The sequence below is a fragment of the Anthonomus grandis genome, chromosome 4 (assembly GCF_022605725.1).
Source record: "Anthonomus grandis grandis chromosome 4, icAntGran1.3, whole genome shotgun sequence".
Lineage (NCBI taxonomy): Eukaryota > Metazoa > Arthropoda > Insecta > Coleoptera > Curculionidae > Anthonomus > Anthonomus grandis.
Genome location: NC_065549.1, coordinates 3,730,989 through 3,744,433, shown reverse-complemented (window position 1 = coordinate 3,744,433; position 13,445 = coordinate 3,730,989). Strand labels below are relative to the sequence as shown.

The following is a 13,445-nucleotide window of genomic DNA, read 5'->3' as shown; positions in this document are numbered from 1 at the left end:
ATTTGCTTTGCAATTCGCTTGTACTGTCTTTGGTGGATTATGCGGACATTGTGTATGGCGACTCACTAACCGTATCTCTGTCAAGGACGGTGCAGAAACTGCAAAATAGTTGTATGCGTTTTTCCTTTAATATATCGTATAGAGACCACATTACTCCTTATCTAAATTCACATTTTATATTAAATATGAGAAATAGAAGAAAGTGTCATATGTATAATTTAATTTACAAAATAATTAAATCAGGTCAGCCGCCATATTTAAGAGACTTATTTTTTCACCATGATTATATACACAATATAAGAAATCCAAACTTAATTAGAATTCCATTTCATCGAACATCAGGTTTTAAAAAATCATTCCAGTATGTAGGCATTCATATGTGGAACAAGTTACCGGATTACATTAAAAATAGTTCACCAAAGAAATTTATTGCATATGTTAAAGAAATCCTTTTTAATTCTCAACTAACATAGGCATTTTAACAAATTCACACCACCAAATTTTTATTAAAAATATAATTTAATTATTTTTATTTAATTGCAACCATATTATTTTTGAATTCTTACTTTTTAAATCAACACTGGTGTTGTTGATCTTGCAGGCATAAAAATAAAATTTTAAATGGTTCATTTTGGAATATCTATTCATTTTTGCGTCGTGTTGCCCTGGTTTTTCAGCCTCGGCTCGTGTTTTTTGCCGCCCTTCCTCCTTTCTGTCTATTGCACAGATGGTACCTATATTAATGTATATAATATAGTAAATTATTACACTATATATTTTTTTGTTTTTAGCTTTTATATGTTTTTAGGCTTTAATGACTTATTTTCTTAATAATTATAATTGGGAAAGTCTTTATTCTTCTTTTAGTTGTAATTAGGTTAGTATGTTTTAACGGTCTGAGCAGCACATGCGCGCTAGCTCGTGTATGTGTTATCGGTTGTTTTTATAATCGCAGTTCAATCCACATTACTCTTAGCATTGTGTAAATTCTTGTAATAAAAAAATGTAATTTTCTATGTACAATGTTTAAGTGGTAATAAAAGTCTTTTGAATTTGAATTTGAAAGTGTGTCGCACATGTTCGACTTTCTCATCTGGCTCTCTTGAAAATATCAAAATTCTTGGGAACAGATAAAGGCACGCAACCCTTGGGTGGCAATTATACCTACTTTTTGAGAGGTTTGACAAAAATGTAAAATAACATAAAAGCATTCTCTTTACGACTCTCTCTCAGTTTAGATCTCCGAACTTAATAATTCTTCTCTCCAACTCTCGTCAAGCAACGCTCAATAATTTCTCTCTCTTTAAATTAGTCTTTTATTTGTATATCCTATTTATAATCAAAGATATGTTACAGTTTCGTAGGTGTTGTTACAGTTTAAGGCATTGTACATAGGCTGTTGATTAATCTAGAATATATATTAATTAAAATATATAAAGTCAACGAGCCTTTTCTTTTCCTTCACCGACCTATGGAATTTACTCTGGAGGAAATAAAGATTTTCTCCGTCGATGTTTATGGTGTGCCGAGTCATATCGAAACACTCTAGTTTTGTTGTGTTTACCTTTATTTAGTAATTGATTGTTTTATTTAGTTATATTTAATTCAAGTATGTTCAAAAAGTTTTGTCTTCTTGTGTTTAATTTTGTTCATTGTTTTGTCAATTTTTGAAATTGTATTTTTGTTTTTTTTTTTTTTAGCTTGTAGGATGCTTGTACACAAGATTATTCTTACGTAATATAGCACATTTTCTTTCTTTCGCAGGTAAACTCACCGGGAGTGCAAAACTCCCCGATTATGGCAGTGAATTCACCCGTAAACCCAACCAGCGTGGAGTCGTACCATCCCCAACCGGAGGACATGCCGGAGAGCCACCCAAGCGCGACAGAAAACGTCAGCAACGACGTTATTTCCGCTCACAACCAACCAGTAAAAACCCCTTTATATAATGTCCATTGTTTGGGTGTTACAAAACATTTGTTTTCTTTTTTTGTAGCCGGTTTTCCCGGTAAAGAAACGTGCCTTCCTCGACTCGGACCTGACCACGCAATTCGCCGCCTTACAAGAAGAAATGGCGAATCGTAGCCAACAGATCCAGCAGTTAACGAAAGTGCCGCAAGAGGAGGCCGCGCAACAAATGTTGCAACAGCAACACCAGCACCACAAGCAACAACTCCAGGAGCAAATGGCGCAGAAGTTGCATCAGCAGCACGTGAAAGAGACGCAGGACATGTACCAGAAGCATCAAGAACAACTGGCGCAGACCATGCTTCAGGTTAGTCCGAGACGGTTAACATATAATAAGAAACTTAATTGTGGAGACTGTAATGCCGTAAACAAGAGAACAGGAACATTTAAGATAATATAACACGAAGATACGGAACTCATCGAGACTAAATCAGTTTTTACAAGTCCTTTATTGTCTTCAGGACATTCGATTTTGGAAGACGTAAAAATTTTTGATAAGTGCCCTAAAGAAAAGAGGCTTCACCTGTTAGAGAAGTTATAGGCCACAAAGGCAAAAAAGCGTCCTGTACTGTCTTGTGTGAATGATGTTTTCACCTTTGAACCTTATTTAATTTTTAATAGTCTTAATCACGACCACATAAGTTTAGACGCTTGTCTTCTGTGAACCCGATGGTCGCTGGTTAAATTCTCGACCAAGTCAAGTAAAATAAAAAACATTTCATTTTTTATTTGAACCTAAATGTTTGTGGTGTTATTTAGTAGTTTAAGGTAAGTCGTCTTTTAATATTCGAACTCGTGTCTATGCATTTTGGTTTTTTTTTTGCTGGGGTTGCTTTGTACTTTTAGATCTGATGATTAGCCTTAGGACGAAACACGTGTCATAGTTTTTTTAAAAATCAACATACTCTTGACTCTGTATCCCTTCACCCACTGAATATACAGTGAAGGGCAAAAATATGGAACAAATTCAATAAAAAATTAATGAGGGTGTGTTTGAAAAAACGCCCGAACACATCGATTAATATGTTTGGCAGCGCATTTTTTCCAACAAAAATTTTTTATACAGGGTGTCTCATGTTGCAGTGGTCAATACCAACTTTCTTATTGTAAATGGAACACTCTGTATGTGATTACACTTTTGGATTCTACACAAAATTATATACATTTCGATGTATCACAATGACCATAGTTTTATTCAACGGTTTTTAAGATACGCGGTTTTGAAAATTGCTGTTTTTATGAATTTAAAAGCCTCTAAAACTTATTCTACTAAAAATTTAAAAAAAATTAATTTCATTTTTCTATTCTTACTTTTTTAATTCAGAAACATAAAAAATATGATACAAGTTAAAAAAAAATCAATGTACGTAAAATTATAAATGAAACTCGACGAATTAAATATTTTAATTATTTTATTAAGTATTCAAAATGCCCACCATTCCCTTCTAGGCAAAATACTAGTCTAATCCAAAACATTGCTAAGAATATTTTCATTACTTTGATATCTAATTTTAAATTTAAGATCATCTAAATTGCGCGGTTTCTCCTTATAAACTTTTGATTTTAAATACCCCCAAAGAAGAAAATCCAGGGGTGTGAGATCTGGGAATCTTCCTGAACACTTGATCTACCAATCCACTGTCCAGGAAATACCGCATTCAACTATTCGCGTACCTGACGAGTAAAATGGGGTGGAGCACCATGCTATTGAAACCAAATAGATCTATTTGGCATATTAAGCTGATTTGGATTTGGAAAAGAAATTGCGAGAGTTGAAATTTAGTAATTTTGAAGAAATTCTAAATATCGGTCCCCGGTAAGAATTTGATCGAAAAACAGGGGCCATTAATATTATTATTTAAAATCTCTACTCAAACATGTAATTTTTGTGGATGCTATGTATTATTTTCTCTTATCCAAAAGGGATTATTCGTGCTCCAATACCTAAAATTTTGGTTATTTACCATACCGTTTAAATAAAACGTGGCTTCATCAGTAATTAGTATCGGGCGATGAAACAATGGATTTAAATCAAAGGAGAACAACACAAAGTCTCGGTCTCAAAAATTCTTTAATTTGTTAGAATGGTGACACGTGTTTCGCTCCTAAGAGCATCATCAGACCTAAAAAATAATGTAAACAAAACCAAATAATATTACAAAAAGACCTTAAAGTAAAACAAAAAAGTATACCTCAAGAAGGTTAAAAACATGCCCGACTGGGTCAAATATACACACACGCTGAACGGTAAAATATAAGTTTAAAAAAGAACTGACGTCATAAATATATAAAAAACAATAACATAGAACTTAAATGCAAGAAAATAATAAAAAAGTAAAAAGGAACTATAGAGATTTGAACCTACAACCTTGCAGCAAGACTGTTAGTGTACGGCCAGCCTGAATTGCGGGCGGGCGTGAAGCGGGCAATAAGCGAGCGAGCGATTTTTTGGCCATAGTAAAAATAGAAAATCGCAGATTAGTGGTGTTCTGTCGTAATGTCCTAATCATGTCCATAAGCACATGATTTTTTATTAAGTAAGGTTAATAGGAGGCTTACGAAAATTACGACAAATATATAATTATCGATCTCCTATATCAGCAGAAGAAAGACTGGACACTTACATTAGTTTGTAGAATCCAAATTATCCAAGTTATTCTAATTTAATTACAAATTTAAGATTTTTTTCACCTTTTGTTTATTAATTAACGTTAATTTTGTCCTTTAGTTTTTGACGTAAAATTTTTAATTACTTTATAATTTTACCACTTTTTTTCATATTAACATCCTTATTGCCAGTACGATTTTTTACCACTACACAGATTTTAATTAGTTATAAATGTTACCATATTTTTTTGTATTTATACCATAAATAAGTTTTTTTTTTTAATTTTCAACGGATTAAATTAAAATTATTTTAACCACGAATTTCAGAATTTTTACCATTTTACCACTTTTCTCAGTTAATATAAATAAATTTAAACATTTTACCACCTTTTATATATAATATACTTAATACTCCTATATATAACCATTATATTTTTAATATTCATGAATGCGACTTTTTATCACTCGATTGAGCTTTAATAAAATTTTTACAGCAACTTATCACTCAAAATTTAACCATTTTATCACTTTCAATTTTCACCTTTACTGTATGTATTTCTTAAATCATAATTTGTACCAACTTAGTTTTAACCACTTTTTACCACTTTGTGTACAAGAATAATACCGTATAAATATAATACCGTTCCATCGAGTTTTAATTTTTTAACGTAAAATTACATGCATTTTACCACTTTTTGCATATTAACCTTAAAGTTTACTAGAACTTACATTAAGGTAAGAATATATTCTTTTTATATATAATAATGAAATGCTAGTTATAGAAATAAAAGTTTTTATTTAATTTTATTATAACAGGCTAATTAACCAAATTTTCTAACAAAAACTACATTATATAATATTATACGTTAAATATGAACCTGGGTCGTTACTGCAGCCTGCTTGGTTTTCCAAGTTACCAGTTTCCAAAAGCGGAAGTTGTAAAATCTGCTGATGCTGCTCCGGCAGCTTTTTTTTCTTTTTCTTCAAAATTAATGACATGAAATCCGACTTAATTTCTAGTTTTTCAAATTCTGTGAAATCAGCCATATGGGGCAATAGACTTTTAAATAACAGTAAATCGGCGTTATCATTGTCTTTCGCTTCGTTTTGCCACGTTTCAATTTTTTTAGTTTTTAAACTTAAAAATTCTTCTCGGATGTCTTTTTTGGTCCTGCTTTTAGATGGTGTTCGTAGCGGTTGTGAATGTAGATCGATGGCTTCATTGTTTTCATTATTTTCAACGGAATGAAGTTCTTCGATTTCATTTGAATCTTCATTGCAAGAAAACAAATTCCCCTGTGTAGGGGAAGGAGTAACAAAATCTTTTAAAAAATACATTTGTTCAAAATACTGCCACTTTGGTCTTACAGGTGGTGCACTGGCTCCCGATCTGGAAATGGGTATTTTTTTACCTCCTTTCTGAATAATCTTTTAAATTTTTCCACCTGTTTTTGGCATCCGTAACTAAAAAGAAAATATAATTTAATACACTATTATAGCTAATTTAAGATTTTTATATTTACAACTTTTGGTGATATTTATATTTATCGTTCAGATCGTTAGCATTTGCTTTTCGAATGGGAAAATCTACAGTAAGCAATATAGTTTTCGAAACCTGCCAAATTATTTGGGAAGAACTAGTGGAAGAATTTATGCCAATTCCAACTGAGAACTGTTTAAAGAAAGTTATAGCTGACTACTTTAATCGATGGAAATATCCAAATTGTTTCGGCTCGATAGATGAAAAACACTGTCAAATAAGATGCCCACCAAATTCTGGATCTTATTATTTTAATTATCTACACTATTTCTGTGTCGTGCTACAAGCTGTAGCAGATGCGGACAAAAAATTTGTAACCATTGAAGTTGGAGTCCGTAGTAAACAAAGTGACGGTGGAACATTTGCAGGATCAACGATATTCAATTTGTTAGAAAGTAATTTGTTTAATGTCCCTCGTCCTACTAATTTGCCGAACCCAAATATAGAATTGCCACATTTTTTAATAGGTGACGAAGCGTACCCTCTAAAATCATATTTAATGAGGCCTTATCCGAGACGCGGACTTAATTCTGAAAAAAGAATACTTTAACAAATGCCTCTCCACTGCTAGAAAATGTATCGAGTGTGCTTTTGGAATACTGTGTGCCAAATGGCGTTTTTTAAATAAAGACATAGAAACACTGCCTGACAACGCTTGCATACTTATTAAGTGTGCTTGCATCCTGCATAATTTAGTAAGAGACAAAGATGGCGACAATGATCTCCACTATCGTCACATATCGTAGCAATATCAGGAAAATAATCAACCTGCCTTTAATGGAAGAAGGAATAATCGAGGGAGTTCAAGAGCAATTGAAATTCGAGAACAACTTGCTGACTACTTATTCCTCTTGCCAACTTAATTACACATCTACTATGTATTAAATAATTATGTGATTGTGTGTGTCATTAAATAATTATATACGTTCATATTGATAAGTATAATATAGACCTTTGTCCAAAAAAAGTGTTTCCTTACCATTACAATTACATGCTTCGGCCACTTCTTGCCATAATTTATCAACAGCATTTTTACTTTTATATAAAGGGTGACTATCTTGCCACAAAGGTCTTCTGGTATGAACTTCAGATATCAGGAGCTCCTTCTGTTCATGTTTATTACTGCTACACATTTTATTTTTTTTTATTTACATCTGTTTTACGAGAAACACAGCAGCAAACTATCCAAAAATCCAAACACGCTCGCTAGAATTTCAAACAAGTTTAATTACTCTTTTATCGCACGCTGCACGCTCAATTTTCGCCCGCCCGCTAAGCGTCGGTGTGGCTATTTGCATCTGTGCATTAGCTTTTGAAAAAATCGCTCGCTCGCTTATCGCCCGCCCGCAATTCAGTCTGGCCATACACTTACTGTTTGCTGCGTTGACCGCTAAGCCACACCGTTCATGCGATAGCTTGAAAAGAAAGGAGGGGACTACAAGATGTTATTAAAAATGAGTCCCGGCTCAAAATTGAACACGACGTTAACGCAAGTTAAAACTGGACTCTTCTTCGCTCGTGTAATCTCTAGCTTCTCTAGAAGATCGAGCTTTTTGCCCTTCTGGCAGTCATGGACCACTGCCACATTATTGGGGCAGGAAAAATTATGACCTGTTGACAATAAATGATTGGCAAACGCTGACTTGGTCTCGACAATATCGGTGGCTTTTAAACTTGTTCACCAGCCCTAGATGTTCTTGAACCCTTGTTGAAATTTTCCTCCCGGACTGTCCCACATAAATCGTAGGGCAATCGGCACAATGCAAACTATAAACTCCCGATTTCGAAAGCGGATCTGGCTTATCCAACGGTTTAACCAGATTTCGCTTTACGGAATTAGAAGTCTTAAAAGCGATTGAGATGTTAAAGGGTTTAAAGAATTTCGTCACCCCCTGGGAAATATAGAACACCGCATAACTTTAACGAAAGACATTTAAATTCCCTTAAAAATAAAATTCAAACACACAATGTCTTAATAACTAAGGCAGACAAAGGCGCTTGTCTGGTAGTCATGAATAGGGCTGATTATGTGGATAAAGTTTCGGAATTTCTATCTGGCGATGATTTTGTTTCGATAAATAAGGATTCCACTTCTAGCTTTTTTAACAAAGTTAAGAGCTGTCTGGACCGTTGCCTCATAACTTCAGAATATTTCGAGTACAATAAAGCCAGCCTATACTCTATGTGCCACATTTCCATCAAATTTTCAGAAAATGCTAGTCTGCGATCAGGATCATCATCGTTTAGCCCATGCAGTAATCTAAGTTTGACTGGATGATCATTTTCTTTCTTCAATAAACGCAAAATCGTTGGTTGGCTAACAACATTATTTGAGGCTACTTCAGGAGACACAATATGGGGGTCTTCCACTTCTAATAAAATATTCAATCTTGTATTTTCATTAATTTTTCATTGTCCCTATTTCTCTAATTTTTCTTTCAATTTTACTTACTGTACTTCTTATAATGATCACTCACCCTTGTGGCTACAACCACAGTGTCAGATGTCCTTCTAAGCCTAAGATCCAGAAATTCCACACTGCCTTTATTGACGATCCTTCTTTAACGAATTATTTTTAGAAACACCAGGAGCAACTTCACAAAGAACAGCTGCAACAGGCGCAGAACATGATCCAAAAGCACCAGGAGCACCTGCAAAAGCAACAGATGCAAGAAACTCAGGACATGCTTCAGAAACACCATCAGCAGCTGCAAAAACAAAAGTTACAGGAGCAACAGCAGCAACAAGCGGCGGCGGCGGCCGCCGCCCAGCTGCAACAGCAACAACAACAGAAAGCCCAACAGATGTTACAACAACAACAGGTAAGCAATTGTTATGCAAAAAACACCAAATTGACAGTAATTTAGACAGTTGTAAAAGATGCAAAGATTTATACTTAATTTCACAATTAAACTTAATTATAATTAATAATTCCTATTAGTTAATTTATATTGTGCAAAATATCATACAAACTATGCAGAACATACAGCTACAATTTAGATTCAATAAAAACTAAACTATAAGCAAAATACCAAATATTTCCCTTAAAATAAATACCAATAACATCATGTTAACCAATTATGTCCAATAATTAAAAAAAAAAATTATAATAATAACAAATAAAAAAACAATACGAAAATTACTAATCTAGACTACTTCACAAAAAAATAAATACATAAATTGTGCTTATAATAAATTTCCACCGTTCGTTTTTTAAGTCATCAGTACTATTAACTTGGTAATCAACCATTTTCAATCTGGAGTGTTGTAGCGTCGTTATTTCTATGTTATGATCTGTTAGTTTTTCAATAATACCGGTCTTTGTACTTTTTATGCTATTAACACATATTGTCAATTGAACTGGATTTATCTGTTTATCTAAATCTTCTTTAGTTCTTTCAATAATGTTTCTTTTTGGACTCTATAATAATGCTGGGAAGATTTTTTTTGTCTCACAATATTTGTTGTGTTTTTGCCACGTCGCTGTACAGGAGTTAATTAACATTTTGTTCTGTTTGTTTTAATTCTAAATTTTGTATTTTTTGATCAATATTATACGATTCAGTAATGTAATTATTTAATCCTTACTCTGTATAGCTATATTTTTGCCTTCTATAGTTTGCTGCAAAGTGTACGTTTTAAATTTAATACGAAGTAAAAATATGCTTTAATATTTTATAGATAAAGCCTCAGGTAATTAGTGTAACAGATGAGCAATAATACATATACCTAAAATAGGAAAAAAGGTAAACAAAATTAAATAAAATGTATGGTTACATAAAAAACTGTTTACAATATCATATGCATAAAGTTTCCTGAGGTATCTTGTACCACTCTTCTTGGATGATCCTCCACAAGTCTTCTTTTAATGTGGGGCATGATTTTCGCACTTGTCTATCCAGTTCATCCCACAATAATTCGATAGGATTGAGGTTCGGTGATTGTGGGGGCCATACCATAACTTTCAGAAGATGTTGCCTTTGTAATTGACCTAAATATTGCTTGCACAATTTCGACGTGTGCTTGGGGTCATTGTCATATTGAAAGATGAAGTTTTCCCCAATTATTCGAGTACCAAAAGGAAGTACATTGTCACTTAAAATTGTTTTGTAACCATCTTTCTCAAATTCCCTCTATTCTAATTAGATCGCCCACTGCAGATCCTCCGAAACAACCCCACACCATCACCGAACCACCACCGTATTTAACTAAGGCCAGCGTACAGTTCTCAGCGACCCTTTCATTGGCATAACGGCGAACAAAAACTCGCCTCTTCGTTCCAAAAACCTCGAATTTCGACTCGTCACTCCAGAGAACTTTCTTCCAGTCATCAATGGTCCATTCTTTTTGTGATTGGGCCCACTCAAGTCTTTTCTTCTTATTAACATCCTTCAGTAGCGGTTTTGATACAGCTAAACGTCCTTTAAGACCAGCATTATAAAGTCGCCGTTTTACTGTCGAAACACTGACCGCTTTTTTACGCTCTTTTTTTATTTTTGCTGTGATTTCGGTAAGGCGTCTATTGCGTTTGCTTGTAATGATAATATTTAAATCCTCCTTTGAACTTGTTGCCTTTGGCCTTCCCGATCGAGGTTTGTTGCTAATAGTCCCTTCTCTGGTGAATTTTCCTAACAATATAATCGTCAGTCCGCCTTGGAATTCCCAAATCCGTCGAAATTTGACGGTTAGTCTTTCCAGCCTTATGAAGTCCAATGATAATACTTTTTGTTTCTACCGATAACTCTTTTGTTTTAGCCATTTTAAAGAATGTTGAAAAACCAGCAAAGAAACGGTGACAATCGTCAATAAGCAAGCGAAATTATTTACCAATGTTACACAAAATCAATTCTTGAAGACTAAACACCTTTAAATGTTTCAAATTTCATCGGAAACGAGCTGTAAACAGATTAGTTTTTTAGAAGAAGTGCATAATTTCACTACATTGTTCGTTATTTGCAAGACTATTTTTAAATACTCAGTGTTTTTTAACGAACCATAGTTGATAGGTATGCTGTTTAAGCATATATGCAATTTATAAAAGAGATACAATCTAAATATGGGTATAAAGATAAGATTTTTGTATCTAATTTAAAATATTAAAAAGAATACTTTTGAGCGGTAGTGTATGTATGTGCCATTACGTACCAAAACAATAACCCAAAGGAACACATAGATTTTATAGTATAAAAAAAATTGAAAATTAAATATCTGAAAAATAATCGTCAATATTATATTAAGATTTTTTAGGTAAAATTTGGGAGACTGGCAGATGATTTAAAACTTTTTTACTGATATAAAAAATAGAGTTGTAAGTCTTTGGTGTTGATGGAATTGGCAAATATAGCTTGAGTAACGAACATATAGTTCTAATTTTATCAGATCTGCTTCTAGAGGAATATTTCTTATTCCTTAGGATACTGTTTTCAGGATAAAAATAATATAATGAGTTACTTATTTTGTTGGGTATTACGTCACTGTTATAGTACAAATTAAATATACATTAGGATCACGCCTTTTTATTTTTAAAAGGGTATTTTTAATTTTTAAAAAAGAATTTTTTAACACACTTTTTGGAAGAAGATCGTGAAAAACGTGTTTAATTTTATTTACCTTGATAACGGTAGTAGATTTTACTACTAGGTTTAAATTAGGCATTTTTAATCAATAAATAGGTTTTTCCTTCTTTTCAATGTCAATATTCAAAATAAAGTTAGGTAGGATATTGAAAAGAAGAAACGAGGTCAGAAGTTTATAGATAAAACCTCAGCTCGTAGGCATATAAAAAAATCTATTGTACCTCAAATAAATTATTTTATTTAAGATTTATTGGACGTAAAGAAAAGAACTTCTATAACGAAAGATATCGTTAAAAATTTAAGTTTATATTTCTTCTAAATACGGGAATAAGTCTATTTTCTTCTTGAGCGTATGAGATTGTATTAATTTTCTAGGTAATTCTGCAGTTTAGCGGCTTTTGTTAAAACTAACGAAAAATGGTCGGGTTTTTTGCAAAATGGGTGGATTTGCATATATATTTTTCACTAAGAGTGGCGGAAAGCCAAATTTTATCACGAAAAGGGTGTTATCGCGCACTAAATCACTCACTATGGGACATGAATAGAATAACGTCATTAGAATAACCCTGTATTCGATTACTTTTGACAACAAATAGGTTACAACTAAGGTGAGGTTAGGTGTGGTGTTGCCAGTTCTGTCGTCTACTGCGTTTGTCACTCTGCAGCGTCAGCCTTGTCCCCAGTGTGGCTAACTCATGAGTGCCTTCTCTAAAGTGGCGAATTCACTCTATATTTTTTAGTCACGTGAAAGGTTAAGTATTATGCGTAAAATAAATTCACAAAAACTGTTTTTACCTTTTCTTGGTGGGTTGTCGACTCTGGGAGTATGTGTGCAGTGTTTTGGTTTGTTCCGTTTCTCTATCACCGCGAGGGGAACCTAAGGCGCTGCGCACAGACCATAGATATACCCAACCCAACCCAGCTCAACGTAACCCAACCCAACCCAAACCAACACAACCCTCAAAACACAACCTCTTAAGTGTTAACTCATTAACACTTAAGAGTTCATCAACACCCAACGGGGAGCTGACCCCGTTGGGTTTGCTCCTGTTGGGGTAGCTGGGTTGGGTTGGGTTGGGTTGGGTTGGGTTGGGTTGGGTTGGGTTGGGTTGGGTTAGGTTGGGTTGGATTGGATTGGATTGGATTGGATTGGATTGGATTGGATTGGATTGGATTGGATTGGGTTGGGTTGGGTTGGGTTGGGTTGGGTTGGGTTGGTTCTTAAATTTCTCTAGCACCGCTCATCAAATTTTGCGTATTTTTACAATTTTTTTTAATGGCCTAATTTTACCCAAAAAAAATTAAAAGTGGCGGAATGATACGATATAATTCGCCGCGAATATCTGAATTTTGATAGAACTTAAAAAAAAGAAATTTTAAAAATGATGTACTCCTAAAAATAAATTTTCCATTCAAACAAATTTGTGTTTATTACATGTAATTGACATTTTAAATAATATGTAATGAAACTAGTGTATAATGTTATGATTATACACTAGTTTTATTCATCATTTTTTATATGTTATGATAATGAATGACTAAAAAAATACAGAGTGAATTCTCCACTTTAGAGAAAGCCATACTGGAGACAAGGCTTCAGCTGCAGAGTGATAAAACGCAACAAAACTGGCAACACCACACCTAACCTCAACTCAGTTGTCACCTATTTGTTGACAAAACTAATGGTATACAAGGTTATTCTAATGATTAATCGCGTCCTTTAGTGAGTGATTTAATGCGTGATAACACCCTCT

At 33.6% G+C, this 13,445-nt stretch overlaps 1 protein-coding gene across 2 annotated transcripts in view; it reads left to right on the top strand.

Moving 5' to 3' along the window:
* LOC126734753 (protein split ends-like) overlaps positions 1-13,445 on the top strand; it is an 80,836-nt gene that overhangs the window by 44,436 nt on the left and 22,955 nt on the right. For both annotated transcript variants that reach the window (XM_050438465.1, XM_050438466.1), the window contains 3 exons: positions 1,765-1,929; positions 1,997-2,275; positions 8,695-8,937. In XM_050438465.1, the coding sequence (XP_050294422.1) occupies positions 1,765-1,929; positions 1,997-2,275; positions 8,695-8,937 (687 nt within the window). The remainder of the gene's footprint in view (positions 1-1,764; positions 1,930-1,996; positions 2,276-8,694; positions 8,938-13,445) is intronic.